The sequence below is a fragment of the Xyrauchen texanus genome, chromosome 32 (genome assembly GCF_025860055.1).
Source record: "Xyrauchen texanus isolate HMW12.3.18 chromosome 32, RBS_HiC_50CHRs, whole genome shotgun sequence".
Taxonomy (NCBI): Eukaryota; Metazoa; Chordata; class Actinopteri; order Cypriniformes; family Catostomidae; genus Xyrauchen; species Xyrauchen texanus.
In genome coordinates this window covers 31404494-31432154 of record NC_068307.1, presented here as the reverse complement: position 1 = coordinate 31432154, position 27661 = coordinate 31404494, and the positions used below count along the sequence as shown (strand labels likewise).

Below are 27661 nucleotides of genomic sequence, written 5' to 3'. Positions count from 1 at the left end.
TCATTGAGAGAAAAATGTATTCCCAAGTTTGTCAAGATATTGTACAGGATAATGTCAGGGTGGCTCAGTAGAAGCTGGATGATGCAGCATGACATTGACTCTAAACATCGAAGTAAATTCACTACAGAATAGTAGTCCACTTTTTGGAGTGTCCCAGTCAGAGCCCAGACCGTAACCCAATAGTGATGCTGTGGAATGACCTCAAGACATTCTGTAAGGAAGAATAGTCTCGGTTCCTTCTGAACGTTGCACAGGTCTAATTCGCGGCTAACGGAAGTGCTTGGTTGAGGTTATTGCTGCCAAAGGAGGATCGACCAGTTATTAAATCCAAGGGTTCACTTACTTTTTCTTGCTTTGATGACTTTGATGAAGATGCAGAAAACCAGCTAATTCCATAGGGTTCACATACTTTTTATTGCGACTGTAGTTACATAAATGAATATATTTAGTTGATTTACATTCACTGATTGATCGTTTTGGGCTATTTCGTCCATTGTTTTTTTGGCACATTGTAATTTCTAAATAAAGGGTGAATAAACTCCCATAAAAAGATTGAAAAACCAAATTTGTTCTAGTCCACACACATTTGGATATGTATCTAAAATGTATTTTGAAATTGGAAGGTATTTCGTGCCCCTGAAGAAGTACTTTATAATATACACAAAATGAATTACTGCAAACTCTATACAACTATATACTGTATACAACATATTCACAACCTTTTCCAGAAAGAATCGATTTTTGCTGTGAGGGCTAGACAAATTTGCACCCTTAAAAAACAAAAATAACAAGGATGAAAATGTAACTTGTGTCATTATTCTCTCTTTGAAACGTGCCAGGGGCCTCGAATCGGTTTTGTTCCAAAACATGTTTCAACAAAAGGAGTGACATTCACACACACCTAAAGTAAGCATCACATAGCTCTTAGTAAACTTCTCTTTGTGTGTTTTCAGAAGTCTTTCGTGACAACTGCCATTGGGCGAAACGCCTCGTGAGATTACAGTCACTCAGGAAATGTTAGAATAGTGTCATTTGGATAAATGCACATATTTAAAGAGATGCCTGCCTGTATTTATTTGCCATTTTAGCATGTTTGTTCTCACTTTCTAGCGCCTCACAACATTCAGGGCAGATACAGAACAGTGCATGAGATCTTTCTGGAAGATCAATCATCATGTCCAATCAATCAACTGACAGTTCAATGAGGATCCTGAACTTTAAAGGGCTTTTTAATAATAATAAGAGACAAATTCACTAGTTGTGTCACTTTTGCACTTCAACGTAAAAACCTGCATCTTATTTACTAACCACCTACACAAAATCTCTCTCTATATTACACAGAATTAACTTATTGTGAGCGAACATGAATGTGGTGAAGGTATCTGCGCATTCGTCTTTGATTTAGTCAAGACCAAGTCTGACTCCAATTATGTTGGAATTTAGAATGAGATTCCAGTTATTATTGATCATCAACTGAGATCTTTTCTAGATTTGGATATTTAATTATTCTAGTTAATATTATACTTTTGCATTTCACTCAGCATTCATTTGGATTCGTTTTAGTAGCGTCTACGCACTGGCCGGGTTATACCTGATCATTCCACAAACTGATCAGTTTTGGATCATTATCCAGAAGTAATTGACTATATTATTCAGACAAGTTGCTCCCTGCATACTTTTATCTGAATAATAGTTTTGTTTAGTCCCCCTAAATCTGCATACACTTAATTAAAAGACTTATACTAGCTGGATAGGTCGACCAGCGCTACCGTATCCAGATTGTACTTTTAAATAGTATCTATAGTTTCCTATATACCCTTGGCCGGAATAATGTTAACAGTAATCAGAGGTAATGACTACCATTATTTAGGCGAGTCGACCAACATTTTGTTGTTCTAAATACTGATTATATTTAGTCCCTACACTTAGTTAGCCAGAAAGCTCAGGTCTCAGAAGACATGCCCGATGCTCTGTCAAAGCTGACCTGAATTGGTCAGAATTCCTCAAAATGTTGCCTTCCCTCGCAATAAGTGTTTTTACTATAGTATTATTGTAGTAACTATGAAAAATAACCATATTATTTTATAGGAAACAGTTTTTGTTAATATAGTATACTGTATCCATCTAGTAACCATGGTTAATCTTGTGGTTGGTTTTACCATGGTATTTGTAGTAAAACCATAACCACAAAATTATGATTTTTATTACCATAGTTTTTGTTTTCCTGTATCAATATGGTTTTACTATGAATATTAAGGTTAAAATACTGTTACTGTAGTAAAACCATGGTAAATGTATTGCGTTACTAAGGGGTTCCGAACTATTACCACTATGCATTAAGTCCATGTAACCATCTATCATTTAATGTTTATCAGAAAGACAAGTTGTCTTTAGTAGACAAGAGGGCGAAAGACCATCAGTTAAGAATAAAACAGGATGTTGGTACCGGGTGCCAGTTGTTGTTGTTGTTTTTTTTTTGGCATGCTTACAGCTGCAGGTAAGAGACAGCTGCAAAAACAGAGATGTTAGCAGGTCAAAGCAAGTCTTTGTTTCATGCATGCCTGCTGTCAATGTACACCCACCCTACAGAAAAATGTATGCAATATAATAAATCAAAATACGATAATACGACAAAAGCACTATGGGGTTCCTTGGTACAGTTATGGTATCATGTGGGAACACCATGATACTGAATGATTACCATATTTACCATGGTATTTACAAGATACATATCCAAAAAACATGGTTTTAAAACATGTTTAAAAAACATGCTATATGACAAGGTATGACCATGGTACAATATCCAAAAACCTAAATGGTTTTATCATAGTACAATGTCCAAAAGCGTGGTATTTCTATAGTACATGCCAACAAAACATGGTTTTATGGTGTTCCATGTCCAAAAACATGGTATTACCATGGTACAATGTCCAAAAATATATTATTACCATAGTACAATTTCCAAAAACATGGTATTTCCAAGGTACATGTGCAAAAACAGTATTACCGTTTTTTTGTTTTTGTTTTCTGTAGTGTTTGGATAAAGAAATAATCTGCACTGAATGCTAGAAGGAACATATTTTGATTTGATCATATGGTTATATTTATTCAGAAAATGAGACGTGGGTTCCTTTTCTATTTGCAGCCACTTCAGTGTGTGTGTGTGTGTGTGTGTGTGTGTGTGTGTTATCTGATATCTGATTTAACAGTGGCTTAAGGACATATGGATGGTGGCATTGGCATAGCAGTGATTGCCAGAAAATGCTGTGAATCTTGTGTTAGATTTTTTTGGCCAGATGTCGTGATAATTTGCAGTTTTAATTAAAGCGACTGTAAGCTACAATGATGGCTTAGCCAAGAACATATGAGAGCTGCAAATGTGTCCCAGGATGACCTGCGGGAAACAAGGCGAGAATAACGTCTAGGTTATGTATGTAACCTCCGTTCCCTGATGGAGGGAACGAGACGTTGTGTCAGAGAAGCGACACTAGGGGTCTCTCTTGAGCGCCGATATTCACCTCTGAACTATGAAAAAAGGCCAATGAGAGTTGGCAACCAGTATTTGCATGTCCCGCCCCCGGACATACGGGTATTTAAGCGGCTCAAATACGGGAGTTCATTCAGGATTTTTCTGAGGAGCCGGAAATGGTCCGGCCACAACAGTGGCTCGGCTCAGCGACGTGGCAGAGGAGACACAACGTCTCGTTCCCTCCATCAGGGAACGGAGGTTACATACGTAACCTAGACGTTCCCCTTCTGTCGCTCTCTCCACGTTGTGTCAGAGAAGTGACACTAGGGGGTCCACTTATAAAAGCGCCACACGCTGAGCCGTGTACGTGAACTGCTGATACAGGAGCGAGCAGGTATTCTTACGTGCAGGACGACCAACTGTATCAGGCTGCACGTACACTTCCCCAATGCCCCATTTAAGCCATCAGGATTCCTTATCGTTACCCTGGAGGGGGGAACAAGGTGCTGGCCTGGCCGGGCCTCTTTTCTCTCTATGTTTCTCGCATAGAGCAACTTAGGCCAGGGCCCTTACACGCATTGAGGGAAGGGGGTCTTAGCCCTTATTCAGGGCGGAGAAGACCCTGCGGAGGCCATGCCTACCCGAGAGGGGAGGCAAGTTTAAGTGGCAAACCCATCAGAGGCCTGAATTAGGGCCTATGTGGAAAAGTCGGTGCGGTGGTGGATCCAGCCTATAGAGGGGGGAACATACAGCACGGCAACCGAGGCAGCCATGACTGCCTAAGGGATGTACGGGAGTCCACTCGCCAGAGGGGACAGAACCGTGGCGTTACACACAGGGGGAGTCCGAAGGAAGCCTTACCTGTGGAGCACCTATACCAGTGCAGGGTAGCTTGCGGTACCCACAGTGGCTTGGGTCGGCGAGATCCTCCACTGAACTGCGACCCACGAGGGCTAGGGAGGAATCAACCAGTGTCCCAAACCTGAGATCTCCTGGGAATGAAGGCGCACTGTTTCCCCTGGTTAGGGGGAAGGGCGCTAGATGCAAGCGATTCACCCGGTCAGATCGTGGGTGTGCCACCGAGTTCTACGGGCTCGGTACCTGAGAGAACACGGGACGATACTGACTCAACTCGGAGATTGTAGAATCTCGCGAAAGTGTTCGGTGTTGCCCAGCCCGCTGCTCTACAAATGTCTGCTAGGGCAGTGCCCCTAGCCAGTGCCCATGAGGACGCAACACTCCTGGTGGAGTGGGCTCGGACCCGCAAAGGGGGGCATGGCCTGGGTGTGATAAGCCAGGGAAATGGCGTCGACAACCCAGTGGGCGAGTCTCTGCTTGGAGACAGCATTCCCTTTCTGCTGTCCCCCAAAGCAGACGAAGAGCTGCTCAGAGCATCTAGTGCTCTGTGTGCGGTCCAGGTAGATACGTAAGGCACGTACTGGACACAGCAGTGAAAGGGCTGGATCTGCCTCCTCCCGGGGCAGCGCTTGCAGGTTCACTACCTGATCCCTGAAGGGTGTGGTAGGAACCTTGGGCACATATCCCGGTCGCGGTCTTAGGATCACGAACGTGTCTGCCGGACCGAACTCCAGGCAAGCGTCGCTAACAGAGAACACATGCAGGTCCCCGACCCTCTTGATGGAAGCAAGCGTGATCAGCAGGGCGGTCTTGAGAGAGAGGGCCCTGAGTCCAACTGAGTCAAGCGGCTCGAAGTGGGGTCTCTGGAGTCCCGTAAGGATGACCGAGAGATCCCAGGAGGGGAACAGGTTAGGCCGGGAGGGAGCTATCCTCCGGGCACCTTTTAGGAACCTGACGATTAAGTCGTGCTTACCAAGAGACTTTCCGTCTACCGTGTTGTGGTGGGCCGCGATAGCGGCGACATACACCTTGAGGGTGGAGGGGGACAGCCTCCTCTCCAGCCTCTCATGAAGAAACACGAGCACTGACCTAACTGCGCACTTCTGCGGGTCTTCGGCTCGGGAAGAACACCAGTCCGCGAACAGACGCCACTTTAGGGCGTAAAGATGCCTGGTAGAGGGGGCTCTGGCTTGATTGATTATATCTACGATGGCAGATGGTAGACCGGCTAGATCTTCCACATCCCGTCCAGGGGCCAGACGTGGAGGTTCCAGAGGTCTGGGTGCGGGTGCCAGAGCGTGCCCCGTCCCTGAGAAAGAAGGTCCTTCCTCAGGGGAATCCGCCAGGGAGGGGCTGTCGTGAGGAGTGTGAGGTCCGAAAACCAAGTCCGGGTAGGCCAGTAGGGGGCTACCAGAGTGACTTGCTCCTCGTCCTCCCTGACCTTGCATAGCACCTGTGCAAGAAGGCTCACTGGGGGAAATGCGTACTTGCGCAGCCCCGTGGGCCAGCTGTGTGCCAGCACATCTGCCCCGAGGGAAGCCTCTGTCCGGGCATACCAGAGCGGCCAGTGGGAGGTTTCTTGGGAGGCAAACAGGTCTACCTGGGCCTTGCCGAACCGGTCCCAAATCAGCTGGACTGACTGGGGGTGGAGTCTCCACTCTCCGCCGGGCAAGCTTTGTCTTGACAGCGCGTCCGCCATCACATTGAGGTTGCCGGGGATGTGAGTGGCGCGCAGTGACTCCAGTCGCTGCTGACTCCATAGGAGACGACGGGCGAGCTGTGACATGTGGAGGGAGCGTACTCCGCCATGGCGGTTTATGTAGGCTACGACCATGGTGCTGTCTGTCCTGACTAAGACGTGTTTGTGCCGAATTAACGGAAGAAACTTCTGCAGGGCCAGAAAAACAGCCAGCAGCTCTAGGCAGTTGATGTGCCAGCGCAGAGGGCCTTGGTTCCACCGGCCTGCGGCTGCGCCCCCGTTGCACACGGCACCCCAACCTAATTTGGAGGCGTCGGTCGTGACCAGAACTTGTCGGGACACCTGCTGCAAGGGTACTCCAGCCCTTAGAAAGCAAAGGTCTGTCCAGGGTTTGAAGGTCTGGCGGCAGGCAGAGGTAACTTTTACGTTGTGCGTGCCGTGGCGCCATGCTCGTCTCGGGACTCGAGTCCGGAGCCAGTGCTGAAGTGGTCTCATATGCATCAACCCCAGCGGCGCGCCGCCGGAGCGATGCCATATGCCCCAGGAGCTGTTGGAAACGTTTTAGCGGGACCACGGCGCCTGACTTGAAGGAAGCGAGGCATTTCAGCACTGACTGAGCACGCTCGTTGGAGAGATGTGCTGTCATTGAGACTGAGTCTAACTCCAGACCGAGAAAAGAGATGCTCTAAACCGGGGAGAGCTTGCTCTTTTCCCAGTTGACCTGAAGCCCCAAACGGCTGAGGTGCCTGAGCACCTGGTCTCTGTGTGCGCATAGTAACTCTCGAGAGTGAGCCAGTATGAGCCAGTCGTCGAGGTAATTGAGTATGCGTATGCCGGCTACTCGGAGCGGGCAAGAGCTGCCTATGCGACTTTCGTGAAGACGCGAGGGGACAGAGACAGGCCGAAGGGGAGGACTTTGTACTGATACGCCTGACCGTCGAACGCGAACCGTAGGAAGGGTCGATGTCGAGGGCAAATTGAGACATGGAAGTACGCGTCCTTCAGGTCTACCGCTGCGAACCAATCTAGATGCCGGACGCCAGATAGAATTTGTTTCTGGGTGAGCATTTTGAACGGGAGTTTGGACCAGGTCCGATTGAAAACTCGCAGGTCCAAGATCGGTCGTAAGCCGCCTTTCTTGGGTACAACAAAGTAAGGGCTGTAGAAACCCTTTTTCGTTTCGGTTGGAGGGACAGGCTCTATCGCGTCCTTTAATAGAAGGGAGGCGATTTCTTCGCGCAGGGAATGGGCATGTTGGCCGTGTACTGCGGAAAAATTTACGCCCACGAAGGGGGGCGGAGACCTGGCAAACTGAATTGCGTATCCGAGTCGAATGGTCCGGTGCAGCCAGCGTGACGGGTTGGGCAGTGAAAGCCACGCCTCTAAACTCCGTGCTAGGGGCACCAAAGGGACGGGTTTTTTGGACGTACCCGGCGGGGCTTCGCAGCGGTGCGGAACAGGTAACGTGGCGTCCCGAGGCTCTGGTGCTGAGAATAAACTCAAAGCACTTACCTTGCTCCGCGCACCCGGCAGGGGGCGGGTTCGTGACTGAGGAGGAGGTCTGATGCTGGCGTCCTCTGGACTCCTCTGAACCGGCCGGCCGGGGAACAGTCGTGGGGCTGAAGGCGGGGACACCGCGTCCATGGAGCCGGGACTGTTGAGGCCTGAAAGCAGAGTGGCGTGAGAACGGCATTTGCGGGCCATATGCCCCAGAGACAAAGGAAATAGCTCTTTTATGAGAATTTGGGTACCGCAGCCCCCGTTAAGGGGTGCGGCAAATGAAAAAACAAAGGATTCTCCTCCCGGCCCTCCACCGGGGGACGGAGCGGTCTTACCACCTCCGGAGCTAACTTCTTGGACTCTACCATGTTCAGCCACAGTTGACATTCCTGGACCACTAGCGTGGCCATCGCCTGCCCGAGCGCTTGTGCTGTGACCTTCGTCGCTCTCAGGGTGAGGTCGGTTGCTGAGCGCAGTTCCTGCAGCGTGTCGGGATCAGGGCCACCCCCGTGCATGTTGTGAAGAGCCTTGGCTTGGTGGACCTGCAGGAGAGCCATGGCATGCAGGGCGGAAGCGGCCCGTCCGGTGGCGCTGTAGGCCTTCGCTGTCAGCGAGGAGGTTGCTCTACAGGTCCGGGAAGGGAGTACGGGGTGACCTTGCCAGCTGGGGAATCGCCGCGTACCCGTGGCGTGCTCCGCCATCAAGGGTGGCGAAAGCGGACGAGCCTGTGGCGGTGTGACGAGTGGAGAGGGGTGCTCTCCACGAAGACGTCAGCTCGTCATGCACTTCCGGGAAAAACGGAACCGGGGGGGGCGAGGCTGTGAGCTGCGCGCAGACCCCAGGAACCAGTCATCCAGCCGTGATGGCTGTGGGGAGGATGGAGGGTTCCAATCCAAGCCCACGCTGTTGGCTGCCCGGGAAAGCATGTCGGACATCTGTGCGTCAGCCTCAGCCTGGGCATGCAAGCCCGAAGGCGGCAGCCCAGGGGAGTCCTCTGCATCAGATGCCGCGCCCTCCGATGTCGCGGCGAGCTCATCGGCTTCCATCGCAAGAGGGTCGGCTGACTGGCTGTGAGGCGAGTCGCCGCCGCCTCGAGCACGGATGGGAATCAACGAGCGTGCTGGGGCGCGGGTGGTCCGAGGGGGCGTACCCGGCGGAGCTGCACCCGCAGCCATCCCCAAATCGCCTCCATCGCCAGCCGCATTGTCCTCAATCCCGTGGGAAGAAGGAGCAATACGGGGGACGGCTGGAGTGGCTTGCTCACGGTTGTAAGCAAGCCGCGACCGCAACGTTGTCATGGTCATGTTCTCGTAGTGAGAACATGAACCATCCACAAACGCAGCCTCGGTGTGATCGCTACCCAGACACACGAGACAGCGCCTGTGGCCGTCGGAAGCGGAGAGCACTCTACCGCATCCAGAAACAACACAGGGGCGGAAGGGCATCTTTATAAAGACCCATCCTTAAAAGGACGTTCAACGCCGCTGTGTTTTGCTCTTTTAGAGGAAATTACTCTTTTAAATAAAATCACTCTTTTAGGGAAAAAACTCGTGAGAGTTTTTAAATCTGCACTGTCGATGCGCCCAGGGGCAGGAATGCACAGCCGTGCAAACAGGAGAAAGCCGCTGTTGTGCGCCGTGGAATCCAACAGTTATGCAGCAGAGGGATGACAGGAACTCGGTGTGTAGTATGCAGCAGTTGCAGACACGACCATCGGCTCCGAAGAAATTTTCTGAATGAACTCCCGTATTTGCGCCGCTTAAATACCCGTATGTCCGGGGGCGGGACATGCAAATACTGGTTGCCAACTCTCATTGGCCTTTTTTCATAGTTCAGAGGTGAATATCGGCGCTCAAGAGAGACCCCTAGTGTCGCTTCTCTGACACAACGTGGAAAGAGCGACAGAAGGGGAACATATCTTTAATACTCTTGAAGAAAAAATAATTAGATTTTGGTCTCTGTTTACTTCAAAATGTTTTGGAGTTGAACATAACAGGGTTGAAAATCAATGCAAAAATTGCATGGGGAAAAACGTTTTTAAATGCAAAAAAACTGCTTCAAGTGTTATCAAAAAAGATGCCAACCTCAGAGAAACACACACCCCACACACACACTGGAAAGTGGGCCATTAATTTCCACTCACATAATACTCAGTATGACTTGCTTTAGTACAAGGTAGAACTGGATGTGTGTTATTTAAGTCTGCAGCACTTATGCAGTAGCTGTGCCGTCTCGCATTAATACAAATATCCACACACACACACACACACACCATTCGGTATTCCAACGTTTTAAATCCCATGTGACCAAATATACAAGAAAACTGGTGCATTTCTATCTACAAAGTGGCCCCCAAGACTATTTGGGCACTTAAAGGGATAGCTCACCAAAAAAAAAAAAAAGAATTGAAAAATTCTGTTATCATTTACTCACCCTAATGTTGTTCCAAATCCTTATGACTGCTTCTTTTGTGGAACACAAGATAAGAGCTATTTAAAGAATGTTGACACCACTCTTTCTTATAAAATGAAAGTTAACGGTGACCATTCTGACATACACCTTTTGTGTTACACAGAATAAAGTCATACAGGATTGGAACTACATGAGGGTGTTATTTTTTTGTGCATTAATTTTCTCTTAAGGTCACAATATAGCACAGCCAATAAAAAGAAATTATTGACAATTTAGCATGGCCCCTTGTATTTATAGAAGCATATTTAAAAAGGTACAAGGAAGTTTCTGTGTATATTATTATGTCTGAAAAGTGAAAGGGCTTCAAGTAAGTCAGCAGAGACAGTTTAATAATCTAAACCAGGTCTTCTTAAATCTAATCTACCGATCTAGAAATAGAAATAAACCTTGTGTAAATTGTTAGCTTTACGCTAAGCTAAAATTCTATTTCTAGCCATTTTACATGCACATGTTCTCAGACACAATCATATTTATTATCAACAAAATTCGTGTTAGACTATAATTTCTTTTTTCTAGTAAGCCCTTTGATATTAGGGCAAAACTCTTATTCTTAATAATAATTTTTGTATTGTTTTCCTGTAGAAATATCAAAAAATCCTTAAAACAACATACATTTGATTGATCTTGTTTTAGAAACAACACTGCATAAGATATTTCTGTTTTTCAGATAATGTATTTTTAATGTGTATTTTGTCTTACTGTACAGTTAGTGAGTTTTTATAGTCAAAACAATTGAAAAAAATCTACCAGTGCTGAAGAAGTAATCCAAAGTATTTAGATTACGTTACTGACCTTGAGTAATCTAACGGAATACGTCACAAATTACATTTTACAGCATGTATTCTGTAATCTGTAGTGGAATATATTTCCAAAGTAACCCTCCCAACCCTGCATGAGAGACATCATGCCACCACCGTAACCGTGCTAACACATTCACTATTTGCTAACTGTATTAATCAGTTTCGATGTCCAACACAGCTAGTTGTAAATAATTATTTACAGTCAATAAATGTGAGCAGAACTTTTATCTGATATGAGAATGGAAAAAGTGGCTTCACTCTGTGGTTTGTTTGGCTAGTCATTGTTTGGTTTTTGGTTTGTTACTCCAGACTCTTTTTATAAGTGTCTTATTAGATTCACAGGTTTTAAACTATAATTTGTAAGCACCTCTAAATGTACACGTGGTTCGCTTACATGAGAGTCAGTGTTTTGTACTGTTTGTCATACTTCTGTTGTGAAAGTGAGTTTTTTTTTTTTTTAATCTTTCAGTGACAAAATGGAGCTTGATCTCTTCTTTTTTAGATTAAGTTCACCCAAAAATGCAAATTCAGTCATTTTTTACTCCCCCTGTGTTGTTATAACCCCATATTACTTTTTCTGAACACAAAGGGAGAAACTGTGAGTAAATGTTGTGCTCAGTGATGTCATACAATGGCAGTTTATGGTGACCACCTCTTCAAGCTTCAAAAAAACACAAAGATATTATTCAGAAGTCTAATTAATTATTCATGACACTCATGATTGTTATGAAAGCATACAATAAGATTTGATGAGAAACAAACTGAAATCAAATGTATTAGTGAAAATGTTCACTGACCGTTGATCTCCTGTGTGCGTTCATGATAGGATATGAGAGCAACAGTTCACGCAGCCCCCTCGCGACATTGGGGGGCGTTCAAGTGAAAACTAATTTATCTAAAAACATGTCCTCCACAGAAATAGTGACAACAGAACACAACACAGCTGCACACAAAACAGAGAACAGAACTTACCACACATGTCTGAAGAGTTTGTAGTCGAGGAATTGATGCGTTTCTATGTCCAGCCTTATTTTTATTAATTTCTTTACGTTTTTGGACGGGTGACAGTTCTCAGTGGACCGAGTTACACGCACGATGCCGAAAATACAAAACAAGTGATCAATAAGATGTACCGTCGCTCGATACAGCTGGTTAGGACAAAAACTCTGATTACCATAGTAAATATATATTTTATCGTGTATCATCTGCCATCAGTTTAGGACACTGTGTGACTGTGGTTGCCTGTAGCCTCCTCTGTGTTTCTGTTTAATTTCCAAATACTCCATTCAAAAAAATAAGGCTGGACATAGAAATGCATCATCTTTGACAACAAACTCTTCAGACATGTTTAGTAAGTTCTGTTCTCTGTTTTGTGTGCAGCTGTGTTGTGTTCTGTTGTCACTATCGCTGTGGAGGTCCTGTTTTAAGATAAACAAATTTGTTCTTGAATGCCCCAATGTCGCGAGGGTGCTGTGTGAACTGTTGCTTTCGTGCCCTATAATGAACGAGCACTGGAGATCAAATATCAGTGAAAAATACATCAGATTTTGGTTTGTTTCTCACCAAACATTATCGTATGCTTTCATAACAATTATGAGTCTCATGAATAATTTATTAGACTTCTGAATTATACTTTTGTGTTCTTTTGAATCTTGAAGAGGTGGTCACCATAAACCGCCATTGTATGACATCACTGTACACAACATTATTTCACAATTTCTCCCTTTGTGTTCAGAAAAAGAAAGAAAGTCATATAGACCAATCCTTTGGCAACATCACTGCTAAGGTCATACACAAAAATGGTGGCAGAAATCGTCCACAGTAAACTTTTATCAGATTCCGTTGTTGAAAAAGTATTTAGAGGGTTCTCGTAGACGACTGTGGCTTCAAGCTATCAACAGAACTGACTGGACTGAGGAGATCATTTCAATCACTGAAGTGCAGCAAGCATACAGTATAAAGCGAACATTATTACAGGTTTGTTGTTAACTCATATCATTATAATAACTGTATAGATAAGAATATTTGTGTAAAATAAGATGGTTTGTGTCGTACTTTCGTTTAATCTGTCAAATCTAACGCAACAATCTATCGGCTTCCTGCCACCACGTACTGCGCATGCGCTTACATTTATGTAAACAATATGATTTGTCTATGTAGTCTAATCCTTTCAGTTGTTTCCGTTGTTATGAACAACTCAGCGTGAAGATAATGGCGGCATTCGACAGATATTGCAGCTGTCTTTCTGCCTATACAGTTACTGTATTACTACCTTAAACAACAGCGATTTTTTTATGGTCTAAGAACCGTTTCAAAGGCACCGTTTTTTAAGCTACTTCTGTATACATCCTCTAAAGGCAGAATGCTTTGCCCATATCATCCACAAAAGAGGTGAATTTGAACATATCTTTTTGGTGAACGCATTGAAATGACTCGACTCACTGGGATGAATCACAATCCCACCAGAAAAACTCTGTTTTGAACACAGAGAACAAACAGAGCACATAATGAAGCAGTTAGTTAGTTTAATTCCTTGAAACAAAACCTTCAAATGTATCTATTTATCAAAGGTCTTTATTACCTGCATAACTAATAATAATTCATAAATGTATTTGATCCATGTTTCTATTAAATTACAGCTGACTATTTATCATATTTAATATTTATAACTAATATACAGTACTTTGTGCAAGAGTTTTAGGCACATAAGATGTTTCACAAAAGCATTTGTCTTAAGATGGTTATTCATATCTTCAGTTTTAGTGTCAACAGGAAATATAAATGAAAGAATTAGGAGCCCTGCAATAGATGTCATTGCCCCCTCTTCTATTTTTGAAGACATCCTCACTATGCAACAATTTTCACAAGTGCCTAAAACTTTTGTACAGTACTATATATATATATATATATATATATATATATATATATATATATATATATATATATATATATATACACACACACATAACTGTATATGCGGCCTGTCATATAAGAGCTGTGAGCAGTTTGCCACCAGGTGGTGAAATATGGAAAAACACTCAAGTCACTGCTTTGACATAAGAGCACATTTTACTCTTTAGTTATAAAATAACAGTATTCATTCATGTTCAGCCATCAAACAGACACCATTTCATGCATTGTTGTTATATAGCTTTCAATTACTGTAGATTTACCTCTTTTGGACAGAAATTACAAAAACATGAACATACAAATTACAGATATACCAATATCTGCACACAATAAACACAGCTGCTGTCACACCATTGCTACACACAGTGAATCGCAATCTACACACGTCACAAAGGACAACAGTACCACTTACATTTGATATAACTTTTATATTTGGACAGCAAGTATTTTTTTTTTTTTTTTTTGCAGTTTTCATGTATACGCCCACAGTTCGAAGACTGACCGACTAATTTGCATACCTCATATGTATAACCCCAATACCGACAGTATGAAAAATACCAATAATAAAAAAAAAAGAGTGATTTGTAAATTATTATATATTTTTTTTAATGTACAGTAATTAAAATCAGATGATTGCAACATGCTCCAAAAAAAGTTGGCAGGGACCGTTTAAAACCAATAATAATTTGACGATTTGAACTAATAAGGCGATGTGAAACAGAAGGTGTTATACAGGTGAGGCAATCATGTCATAGTATATAAGGAGCCTCCAAAAACAGCCGAGTCCTTCAAGAGCAAGGATCATTCCAGACTTGTCAATTTGCCAACAGATGCTTTAGCAAATAATTCAACACTTTGAGAACAATGTTCCCCAAAGACAAATTGGAAGGATTTGGGGATTTAACCCTCTACATCGCACAATATAGTTAAAAGATTAGAGGAATCTGGTCAAATCTCTGTGCGTAAAGGTCAAGATGAAAACCACTTCTGAATGTGCGTGATCTCTGATCCCTCAGACGTCACTGTCTTTAAAAACATCATTCATCTGTAATAGATATCATGAACATGGATTAGGATTACTTTAGTAAGCCTTTGTTAGTCAGCACCATTCGCCGCTGCATCCACAGATGCAAGTTAAGACTTTACTATGTAAAGGAGAAGCTGTACATCATCACTGTCCATAAGCACTGCCAACTTATCTGGGCTCGTTCTCATCTTAGATGGAAAGCAGAAAAGTGGAACTGTGTTTTTTGGTCCGAAGAGTCCACATTTACACGTTTTTGAAAAACACAGCTGTCGTGTTTTCCAGGCCAAAGAGGAAATGGACCATCCAAGCTGAAATCAGTGTCAGGTCCAAAAGCCAGTGTCTGTATGGGCCAGGGGTGTGTCAGTGGGTAACTCGCATATCTGTGAGAACATCATGAATGCAGACAGATATGTACAATATTTGGAGCAAGAAATACTGCCACCCAGAACCGTCTTTTCCAGGGACATCCCGACATTTTCCAGCGGGACAACTTCAAAAGACATACTGCCTAGATTTCAAGTGCATGGCTGTGTAAGCAGAAATGGTGATGTTTCACAGTGGTAAACACTTGACTGCCTCCATCTCCAAATTTTTTGGAGCGTGTTGCAATCATTTGATTTGATTAAAAAAATAACATTAAATTCACATGGTTAAACTTCATATGATGTGTAGTTGTAGTGCTTTCAATGTAGCAAAGGGTGAATATAATGAACAAATCACTCATTTTTGCTTTTCATTTTCATACTGTCCCAACATTTTTGGAATTGGGGATGTAAATACGTACATACTTAAAAAATAAATATTTTAACAAAAATAGCACAGGTCAACTATAACATCTACACGTTACAGTACTTTATTTCGCCGTAAAAGGCTCCTGAGTCTGCTGTATTTGGATATTTTATAACAGGAAGAACAACTCATGAGTGGATATTTTTGACAGTTATGTACAAAATGTAAAAAAAGAAAAGGAAATTGCATAATGCATGATGTTTAAAAAATAACTATACAAAGCTCTAAGCGAACATATTCCATATAGCACCATATATGCTTCATATGAACATATCAGGGGCAAAACAAATTAAAATCTGCAAACTTTGTCTCCAAGGCACTTAAGAATCAAAATGAAAAATACATTTATATCTGACATATTGGCATGATTATGAGTGTTTATTTTTTGTAAGTACATGAGAGTGTAAACATTGCACTTCACAGAATGGTAAAAACCTTTTTTCCCACAACATCCAAAGTCCATCAGGCGTAGAGGAGTTAAACGCAGCATAACAGAAGTGCAGCATCCAAATGCTGGAGGTATCGAGAGGAAATCTCTGATGTTTGGAGGAGATTCCCAAATGAGTGGAGCTGATTTTCGTTAGAGACATCTCCACACAAACACACTGACAGAGAGAGAGAGGAAGATTAGACAGACAGGTCGATCGATTGACCAATAGATAGATGAATTGGTGGTTAGACAGACATACAAATAGACAGATGGATGAGCAGAAAGGACAGACAAAGAGAGCAATAGTCAGACAGACAGACAGACAGACAGACAAATAGATAGAACGACAGACAGACAGACAGATAGCTCACCTACAGTCGTTGCCTCCTACACTAATCACAAATTTGTCATCATAAGAAAAACGAATGTTGGTCACATGGGCAGAGTGACCAAAGTATCGTTTATGTTTGGCCTGTGAAGAGAAAACACAAACCATCAGTAAATCCCTCACATGTCTCTAGAATACAATAATAAGCAGTGCAGTCATATATTCAATCGGCCGCCCTGCTCTCAACTCCAGTTGGTAGAAGCAGGAACTCCACCCTCCGGTGTGTGATGTCATGTTTCCCCACTGACGGCCATTCAAAAACAACCATGTATTACCAGTGTTGGGTGTCATGCATTACTAAGTAATTAATTACTGTCATCAAATTACTTTTTCATTGAAAAAAGTAAAGTATGGGATTAGTCTTAACTTTTCAGTAATTTAATTAGAATGACTTCTGATGTAATTTTGTTAAATACTGTATAACAGAGGTGGAGGACTCGAGTCGCAAATTTAAGGACTTGTGACTTGCTTGACTAAATGAAGAAAATGACTTGATTGAGAACCAGCGACTCGAGACTTGACTTGAACTGCATGACTCGACAATGACTTGAATGCTTTATATTATTATTATTATTTTCAATAACTTATTATAAACAGTAATGAAATGTGTTTAAAAAAAATATTGCGACATCACTGAATTCATTTGCAAAATGTAAGCCCGCCAGCACCACTGATGATTGTCCAGTTCCCCAAATAATCTCCTTTGGAAATAAAGATTTCGAATTGGACCGTGTGAATAAAAACAGGATGAAAATATGCATCGCAAAAATATCGGATACAACCACCACAACCTCGAATTTCATCAGATATTTCAAAAACCACAAGGAACGGTAAGTAAATCATTTCGTTATCATTTCATTATCCAGAAAGATTCATATGTTCAAATGTTTGAGGGTTGTCAGTAAATTAAATTGATTCACGATTAATCTCATGTTTTGTAGCGCGACAAGTTTGAAATGACACGATATTGCCTCTAAATGTGTGTGTGCCTTTTCTAAACCTTCTCAACAGTCAACAATATATCATAACATTTACATTTATGCATTTGTTGGGAATATAAAAACATGACAGGCTGATTTGCAGTCACAACACTTTATTTAAAACGTGACTGACAAGTAGTATAAAATATAAAGAATGACTCGTGACGAAATCCAAGTGCTCTGATAGTGATTATGACTTCTGAAGACTTTAACTGAAGTTCTTGAATGCAAAACCTTTATGAATATTTTATATAAATGTATCTCTGAAGGGGACTGACTGTCCTCAGAAAAGTTTTGATGGCATTTTCTTTTCATCTTGCCTCCGTATAATGCCTTGTAAAGTATTGTTTATAAGTGCAGGGCTGCTTTGTGTACAGGCGTAACCAGGTTAACAGCTATATTTCTGCTGCATAAGCGCCACCTACTGTCAGAGAGCGAATTTGCATGTTCATTCAGCCCGTCTGCCGTTTTTGTTAGATCAGTGTGAAAATCAGACCACATCTTTACACAGCATACACGCAGTGTTATACATTTTATCTGATTAATTAAAAAATTCGAAACAATTCGGATAATAAGGTATCTAGAATTATTCACAGTATTTTGAAGTGCCCAAGATAAAAATACTATGCATGTTCATTAATGCAATTTACTAACATATACAGTATATATATATATATATATATATATATATATATATACACACACACGCAGTATCTCACAAAAGTGAGTACACCCCTCACATTTTTGTAAATATTTGATTATATCTTTTCATGTGACAACACTGAAGAAATTACACTTTGCTACAATCTAAAGTAGTGAGTGTACAGCTTTTATAACAGTGAAAATTTGCTGTCCCCTCAAAATAACTCAACACATAGCCATTAATGTCTAAACCGCTGGCAACAAAAGTGAGTACACCAAGTGAAAATTTCCAAATTGGGCCCAATTAGCCATTTTCCCTCCCCGGTGTCATGTGACTCGTTAGTGTTACAAGGTCTCAGGTGTGAATGGGGAGCAGGTGTGTTAAATTTGGTGTCATCGCTCTCACACTCCTTCATACTGGTCACTGGAAGTTCAACATGGCACCTCATGGCAAAAAACTCTCTGAGGATCTGAAAAAAATAATCGTTGCTCTACATAAAGATGACCTAGGCTATAAGAAGACTGCCAAGACCCTGACACTGAGCTGCCGCACGGTCGCCAAGACCTTACAGCGGTTTAACAGGACAGGTTCCACTCAGAACAGGCCTCGACGTGGTCGACCAAAGAAGTTGAGTGCATGTGCTCAGCATCATATCCAGAGGTTGTCTTTGGGAAATAGATGTATGAGTGCTGCCAGCATTGCTGCAGAGGTTGAAGGGGTGGGGGGTCAGCCTGTCAGTGCGGAAACCAGGTGAGGAGTACAAAGACAAGTGTGTCTTGCCAACAGTCAAGCATGGTGGTGGGAGTGTCATGGTCTGGGGCTGCATGGGTGCTGCCGGCACTGAGGAGCTACAGTTAATTGAGGGAACCATGAATGCCAACATGTACTATGACATACTGAAGCAGATTATGATCCCCTCCCTTCAGAGACTGGGCCGCAGGGCAGTATTCCAGCATGATAATGACCCCAAACACACCTCCAAGACGACCACTGCCTTGCTAAAGAAGCTGAGGGTGAAGGTGATGGACTGGCCAAGCAAGTCTCCAGACCTAAACATCCTCAAATGGAAGGTGGAGGAGCACAAGGTCTCTAACATCCACCAGCTCCGTGATGTTGTCATGGAGGAGTGGAAGAGGACTCCAGTGGCAACCTGTGAAGCTCTAGTGAACTCCATGCCCAGGAGGATTAAAGCAGTGCTGGAAAATAATGGTGGCCACACAAAATATTGACACTTTGGGCCCAATTTGGACATTTTCACTTAGGGGTGTACTCACTTTTGTTGCCAGCGGTTTAGACATTAATGGCTGTGTTGAGTTATTTTGAGGGGACAGCAAATTTACACTGTTATACAAGCTGTACACTCACTACTTTACATTGTAGCAAAGTGTCAGTGAGGGGTGTACTCACGTAAAGATATGTATATAAGTTAATCTTTTCAGAGAAAAAAATAAATATTTATTTCAAAAATTAACCTCTATTTATTTTAGTAATGTGTCTTGACTGGACTTGACTTGAAACTCATCAGGACTCGACTTGACTTGCTTGATTTGTCTGCACTGCACTTGAGATTGATGGTTACGACTTGAGACTTGCTTGTGACTGGAACATGTGTGACTTGCTCCCACCTCTGCTGTATAGACTATAGAACAATTCTATATAAAACCATAGTGCATTTAAAATAAAAATGTAACGTCTACTGTTAAAATGTATGTTTTCTAATTTAACGCCGCCCCCTTAAAATCTTTGGCCAGTTCATTAATCATTTATTTGATTTTATATGATTTATTTGAAAGAATTAAAAAGAACAATTTCATGTCTATCCTTGTTTTTTCATCTGGTCGAGGCTGATCAAGGTTTCATAAAGTAATTAGTAATAAGTAACACAATTACTTTTCAGACAGAGTAATTAGTACAGTAATCTAATTACACTGTAGATGATGTCATGAGTAGTTAGTAATGAATTACTTTTTAGAGTAACTAACCCATCACTGTGCTTTACTACATTATGAAAACTTTACGAACATTATAAGTGAACTTTAAGGGGAAAAAACATGACATGAGCCCTTTAACTTACAAATTTCTCAGAGCAGGGAAAGTCGAAGAGTTTGACGAGACCAAAATCATCTCCAGTGACGACGTTCAGTCCAGCATGAGAAACACATGCACAGTTCACGTCAGCCTTCTCAGCGTTACGCGGCCAGATGCCCAGAACCTCATCACCAAGAGCACTGTTCATGATATGGGAATTACTACGATGAATGAACTCAGAAACTTTGAGGGTAAGTTTTGATTGAGAATGTTCTTACCTGGTCCAAGTAGCCCAGGTGATCCTGTCAATCAGGGTTTGCTCTGTGACGATCTTTCCGCTGGGAACCTCATGTATCTGACGCTTATATGATCCTGTAGAGACCTGAAAACAGACACACACAAGCACACATTCAAATTAGACTTATCAACTGTGTGTTATTTAGTCACCTGCTCTAGTATTTGTACCTCAATGTATTTGCTGTCAGCAGAAAAGTCCAGCTGGATGACAAAGCCAGGAATATCTTTACAATAACCGATTCGGTTTAGAGACGGGCCGAGTGTAAGATCATAAAAATCCACAGCACACTCCACTGACCCAACGGCCAACAGTCTGTTATCAGAACTAAACCTGTGAACAAGAGGAGAAACATTCATGAAAATGAATATTATTACTTTGATAAAATTCACTTTAATGTTGTCATGTTCTCCAGAGTTCTGACCGTATGTCTTGTATGGCCACGCTGCGGTCCCTCTTTTTGCCCCATACGGTCAGTGAATTCACCAGAAGCACTATAAACTCTCCATTCTCCATCCCGATCGACACCATTTCACCGTTCTGACTGTACGCCGTGCACTTTGCTGGGTGACCAAGACTCACTTTGTTCAGAAGTTTCTGGAGGGAAAACAATATATTTACAGAGAATTATAAGCCGGGTTAGCACTCCTTTTAACCAATTAATTTCTGTGATTTTCCAGTTATTCCTAATTTAAACTAGTAACTTTAAATTACAAATATTTTATTAATGGCAGAGTTTTACTACAGTAACCATAGTATCACCATGGTATTTTGTAGTTAAATCATAGAACCACAAAATTAAACATGGTTACTATATTAACACCATGTTTAATTGCATTAAATCTATGGCTGAACCAAAAACATGGTTACTACAATATTACTATAGTAAAACCATTGTTAATCAAACCTGTCTCTCAACTCCCTGACCTTTACCGTGACCAAATCACTGCGAGAAAATCAACCTTTATATTATTAAAAATATATATATATAAAAAGTGGGACAAAAGACGGAATCGAACCCGGGTCTTCCGCACGAAAAAGCACATCCACACTGTCGATACACACTACACCACTGAATAGACACAGAGTTTGTGTGTTTCTGCTAGACTATAGGAGAGCAAATAGCCACGCTGTGTGGCATTTGCTTTTTACACATATTTTACACATAAAATTACACGTATTTTCAGGTTGTGCCAAGGAGAAGGGCCTACCCGGGCTGTGAGTGTGCGTGCCTGGTGCTGAGATAAGAGGAGGAGTGACTCGAGAGATAAGAGGAGGAGTGACTCCTCCTCTTATCCCTCTCCAGCTGATTGGGCCACTCAGCACCAGGCACGCACACTCACAGCCCGGGTAGGCCCTTCTCCTCATCACACAGGTTCTCCATGCTTTTGAGAACCATGTATACTGTAGGTTCATATTAAACCTAGAACACATATGTGGGTCTACATTTTGACTATAATTTTACATGAAGTGATCTTTTGATCTGCCACTCCAGATATTCCTCAATTAGGGTGTATTGACTTTTTTAACATTTAGTTGAAAGTCGTATATGTGTTTACTATGGTATTCAATGCATTTAACAATAATACATAAATTATTTTCATTTATGTAATTAAATTAATGAGTTTTATAAAAAATTCATGACAGAAATCTAGGTTGTGTATGCAGTGAAAGTGGACTTAAATATTGATCTGTTTCTCCTCCACACCTATCATATCACTTCTGAAGACATGGATTAAACCACTGGAGTCGTATGGATTACTTTTATTCCATATAAAATTCTGTATGGTTACTTTTATACAGCATATAATTTATGCTGCCTTTATGTGCTTTTTGGAGCTTCAAAGTTCTGGCCACCATTCACCTGCATTGTATGGACCTACAGAGTTGAGATATTCATGCAAAAAACTTGAAAATATTATTTAATAGTGTGTATTTAGGATACATAAAATATTAGCTCTGAAATTAGGTCCACAGTGCTAAAAGTGACCGAATATGAAGAAACACCCTATTAAATGCAAAAAATTGAAACCCAAAATCTTGATGCTGATTAAAAAAAGTCTGGACAAATGATGTGTTAACCTCTCATTAACACACTCAAAATCCAAGCCTGACCTTATCAGCGAGGTCCCAGATGCGGATGGTTCCGTCATCGCTGGCTGAAATAAAGACATCTTTAGAGGGGTGGGTGGCCAGACCCCAGATACGGCCCTGTGTGTGTCCGTTGATCATGGTGTTGGAGGCGGCGTTCTTCTCTCCCACCTCGATGATCTCGCCATCCTTCGTTCCCACCAAGATCTTTCCCTGTTTTCCATAGAGAACACATTACCAATTGTCTTTCTACTTATTAAAAATGAATGCTTGAATGCATAGCTCCCAATTCTATTCCAATATATTGTTTGAATAAACCACAACCAGGACGATTTGAGCAATGCTGTGCTCACCTTTCCTCTGCACACAGATCTAACAGTTTCTACAGGAAGTCCAGTCTCTAGTTGAAATGCTCTGCATCTCTTCATCTCCTGATCCCACAGTTTCACAGCCCCACCCTCTTTAGTCCTGCACATGAAACACAAAATACAGTACCGGTCAAAAGTTTGGACACAGTCAACAAGTGTCTAACTGGTGTAGAGTTGTACTCACGGTCTCTCTTTGCCTCCGGTCACTATGAGTCCATCTCTGAGTGTCGTGTACATGGTGAACACAGGTCCAGTGTGTGCTTTAGCTACTACACGCACCAGGAAATGCTCCCGCCACACGTACACGTCACCGTTTATCGCACCAGTAAATGTCAAGTTATTCTACCAGACACAAGAAACATATGACATTATAGTCTGAGTGTTTCAAATGTACCTCAAATTTACTAAAGTCACAAACATATTCATATATTCAAAAATACGGTGACCAGATGTCCAGTTCTGCCGTGAAAGTTACGTAATTTAGAAGCTTTAAACTCTAGATGATTACATTTTAGTTAATATATTATAAGGATGTCATGATACCATTTTTTGGAGAACAAGTACCGATACTTTCTTTTCGTTACTCGTTGATACCAGTACCTGTTTATTTTTGTTTCTGAAATCCACATTTAACAGTTTATTTAAATTTTATCATCAAAATAGGGTAATTAAGTCATTAAAACTGTAATCAAATGAAAATAGAATTTTTTTTTTGCAACATAATATTGTATTATTTTTTATCCAATTATGTGCTTTTATACAGAACCTCACAGCACAATCCAAAATACCACATTGAAATTATTTTTGTCAAATAAATTGCAGCATAATAGAGCATCACAGATTGCATAATAGAGCATCACAGATTGCTTAAATATAATACAATTACTATTTATTTATTATTATTAATACTAGTATTACAGTGAATATTACATACCTATACTGTAGGGATATATTTCTGTCATACTTTTTTCCATTAGAGCTTTTATTTTGCGTTGGAGCCCTTTCTGTTTCTGTGTGAAAGCAGGTCACTACATTTACATTTATGCATTTGGCAGACGCTTTTATCCAAAGCGACTTACAGAGCACTTATTACAGGGACAATCCCCCCGGAGCAACCTGGAGTTAAGTGTCTTGCTCAAGGCCGTTGGGATCGATCCAGCAACCTTCTGATTACCAGTTCTGTGCTTTAGCCCACTACGCCACCACCACTCCATGACCCAATGTAATTATCAAACAATAAAAGGCTGCTATTTAATGAAATAAATAGTCTGTATGTGCTGCACACTACATAGTGAATTAGTGCTCTGTTCGCTGTCATCTGCTACAAACAAAGCACGCGATGCTCATGATGGTGTTTTAGAGCTCCTTGATATGAGCAGCCGACTTCACATTTACATTCAAACATTTTTTAAATGAGATCAATTTACTTTGAAGCGTGCAGCACATGCAAACTACATATTCATCTCATTAAATCACAGCCTTTGCGGTTTAATAATCACACTAAGACATAACACGATTTCAATTTGTGCGCTGAATGTTTACGGAATGACAATCGTACATCGGATGTATCAGTTTTTTGTATCAGAGCATTTTTATGAACTAAGGTACAAGTATGTAAGTGCAGTATTGGAATTGACTCCTATACCAGTATATTTTATCTAAATATTAGATAAAAAAAAACTATAAGACAAAAATATACATATATATTATAAATACCAGTAATCTAATAATTGTAGAACAGTAGATGTTCATACATTTACACTTATACTGTAATTCACTTTCTCTATTTCTGTTTTATATTGCATGGAAAGTGTCATGTACATTACATTTTATGTAGTTTAAGAACAATAATTCAGTCTGTCTGGGTTATATTTTTCCCTAATATATACACCGATCAACCACAACATTAAAACCAGCTGCCTAATATTGTGTAGGTTAAACAGCAACAACCTGCATCTCAGAAAAGCATAAATACTCAAACCAGCCCGTCTGGCAGCAACAATCATCCATGTGATTATCTAATCAGCCAATCGTGTGACAGCAGTGCATACAATCATGCAGATACAGGTCAGGAGCTTCAGTTAATGTTCACACCAACCATCAGAAAGGGGAAAAATATGATCTCAGTGATTTGGACCGTGGTATGACTGTTGGTGCCAGGTGGGCTGATTTGAGTATTTCTGTAACTGAAGATCTTCTGGGATTTTCACACAAACAACTGTTTCTAGAATTTACTCAGAATGGTGCCAAAAACTAAAAACATCCAGTCAGCAGTTCTGCCTTGTTGATGAGAGAGGTCAACAGAGAATGGCCAGACTGGTTCGAATGGATAAAGTCTACAGTAACTCAGATAACCACTCTGTACAATTGTGATGAGAAGAATATAATGTCAGAAAACAGGGTTGGCACTGTTTTGGCGGCACGAGGGGGACCTACAGAATTTTAGGCAGGTGGTTTTAATGTTGTGGCTGATCGGTGTGTGTGTGTATATATAAATATATATATATATAGAAAGAACAGAAAAGAAAATTACATCTATTTTAGGACCTTATATATATATAAGGTCCTAAAATAGATGTAATTTTCTTTTCTGTTCTTTTCTATAATACATCTACAGTAAGTCACTTTGGGTCAAAATCTGCATCAAAACCAAATAAAAATCAATGTGACTCACAGCTCCAAACGCTACAGAGAGCATGGTCTGCATGCGGCCGTCTTCCACCGCTCCGATCACTCCTTTCTTATACAGCAGAGACCCGCCCACCAGCGTCCAGAACTTGATGTGTTTGATTCCCACTGAAACAAACTGCGTGTCTGAGTCGGGCCTGAACTCCACCACGAAGATCCGATCCATGTGGCCGCCCTTACTGCAAACTTTGGACCCTGAAAACAGAGAAAAAACTAGCACATCGTCAACTAGGGTTTGGGGTAGCGCAGACATGTTCACAAGCCCCTGAGGTAGATACCAAGTCAAGTCTCATGTCTTTGGTCACAATGTTAATGCTTTTATGTAGGGCTGTTTAATGTGGTTTAAAACTAGTTTGCTCTCCGAGAGGTTTGCACCAGAGAATTCTGTGCCGAATTCAAATGTTTCCGTGACTGATGCCGTGCTTTACACTGGTCAACACAGTGCTGTAATGATTACACTGCGAGGTCGAGACGAGCTTGAGACGAACAGAACACACCTGCTCTGCGCTCGCGCTCCTTTGTCCATTGATCTGGGTAGCTAATAGCGCTGTTTTATTCCACTTTTGATGCTTTCTGTTTGATATCAGTATAAACACAGAGTGAGGGTGAGCTGCCAACTCTGTAGTCGCACCGCAAAATATGGATGAATACTGTTTGGAGCACATGGACAAGGTTGCTAGCGCTGCTTGAGCGCAACATACTCCGACCTCCATTGTTTAGGGAGGGGAGTAGGTACTGCTGTTAGTACCTAAAACAGGCCTAAGTTTTAGACAGTTTTTTTTAAGGTAACCTTGTTTTATGATTGCTTGTTTTTGCTGATGTCAAGCCCTCTTATTTTTGACCCCTCCCCTCAAACCACCTGTCAAATAGAGACCACATTTCACCATCCAATCAATTCTTGATGGATAAAATCAAGTCCCACCCTTTTTTCTTCTTCTGATGAATATGCCGTTTGGCTTGAAAATGTGTTGCATTACTGAAGTCGTGAACTCCATTTCATTTTGACTTCACACACCTTCTTGCCATCTCCATACAGTGATGGTATGTTCCGGATCGACTCCCACAGACAGCAGCAGTTTTCCTGTGGCGCTGAAATTCACGTATCCGACCCCTTTAGCGTGAGAACAGCGCAGCACAGACAGCGTCTGTTTACTCATGGCGTCCCACACGTGAATGGACGGTGCAAGACCTACAGGAGGACACACAAAAAGCCTGGCATCAGATCATGTCTTCTTGGCACTGGGAAACCATCAATACTTGTCTGGGATCAGTTTAACAGCTAAAGGATAAAATAGCGCTTCCAAACAGTTCCTTTAATACAAACTCATTCAAACCAATGTTGGACGAATTCAAATCCCTTAGCTTTATTAGAAGTAATGTATTGTATTATGCATATTTTGAGGGTTAGAGCAGCAGGATTAGTTTGGGATCACTACTATTAAAGGTAAACCCCTCTGGGTGTCATGCCTGTCCTGGGATCAAACACAAAATTGAGTGAGATCAAATGAAGTCACATGGCAGAAATGTGCTGCTGTCCTACCTGGCAGTTCGGTGATGTCGCCTGTGTGGTGATGTATTGAATGAGTGGATGAAGACAGTAATGAATAAAAAAACAGCAATGAGAAAAGCTGCTCTTAGTGCCAAAGCAGAGAAATACAAATTATTAGCAAAATCACAGGCAGGATTTTTATTAAAACAAAAATCATACAATGCACACTGAACAAAGCAAAGCAAGTCAACTTAAGTGAAGGAAAATGATTTAGATGGTGAAAGTTGCATAAATTTGCATTAATTGGAGAACAGAGATTTGTGAAGACAAACTGTCCCAATAATACTTTTTTGTACAGAAGCCGTTCACATGAACACACTTACCAATCTGCCCAGTGGCGATGATGTATTGATATTTGGGGTGTTGATTGACAGTTAAACAAAGGATGTCATCCGTGTGCTCCAGGTAAAAGCTTTGAGTACCTAAAAACCCCCACAGATTATGGGTAATTAATATGATATACAGTATAAAACTGTGTGGCATGCTATTTGAACATTTTCAATTCTTTTGTAATTATTATACATGCAGGTCATACTAATTGAGAGATGGCTTGAATATTTGTACTTTTAAAAGTAAAATTTTCACATAATTTGTCAAATATTATACATGAAATATGTGTACTTTTAAAAAGTTAATTTGTCAAATATTGAACACAGAACATTATTTACTACAATAGT

General features: G+C 41.7%; 2 protein-coding genes across 4 annotated transcripts in view; one reads left to right on the top strand and one right to left on the bottom strand.

The window, feature by feature from the left end:
- LOC127625863 (tudor domain-containing protein 3-like) overlaps positions 1-27661 on the top strand; it is a 636076-nt gene that overhangs the window by 80732 nt on the left and 527683 nt on the right. The window lies entirely within an intron of this gene.
- Positions 13922-27661, bottom strand: part of LOC127625859 (echinoderm microtubule-associated protein-like 6) — a 63892-nt gene continuing 50152 nt past the window's right edge. The window contains exons 30-42 of one of the 3 annotated variants that reach the window (XM_052101277.1): positions 27308-27406; positions 26976-26996; positions 26451-26624; positions 25422-25630; positions 22932-23089; positions 22733-22847; positions 22404-22592; positions 20713-20885; positions 20459-20621; positions 20272-20375; positions 20040-20193; positions 16326-16426; positions 13922-16129 (exon numbers count right to left, since the gene is read on the bottom strand). In XM_052101277.1, coding sequence (XP_051957237.1) covers positions 16105-16129; positions 16326-16426; positions 20040-20193; positions 20272-20375; positions 20459-20621; positions 20713-20885; positions 22404-22592; positions 22733-22847; positions 22932-23089; positions 25422-25630; positions 26451-26624; positions 26976-26996; positions 27308-27406 — 1685 coding nt within the window. In that variant the 3' untranslated portion in view covers positions 13922-16104. Of the gene's footprint in view, positions 16130-16325; positions 16427-20039; positions 20194-20271; positions 20376-20458; positions 20622-20712; positions 20886-22403; positions 22593-22732; positions 22848-22931; positions 23090-25421; positions 25631-26450; positions 26625-26975; positions 26997-27286; positions 27407-27661 lie in introns of all 3 variants that reach the window. The other 2 variants (XM_052101275.1, XM_052101276.1) reach the window with 2 other exon arrangements.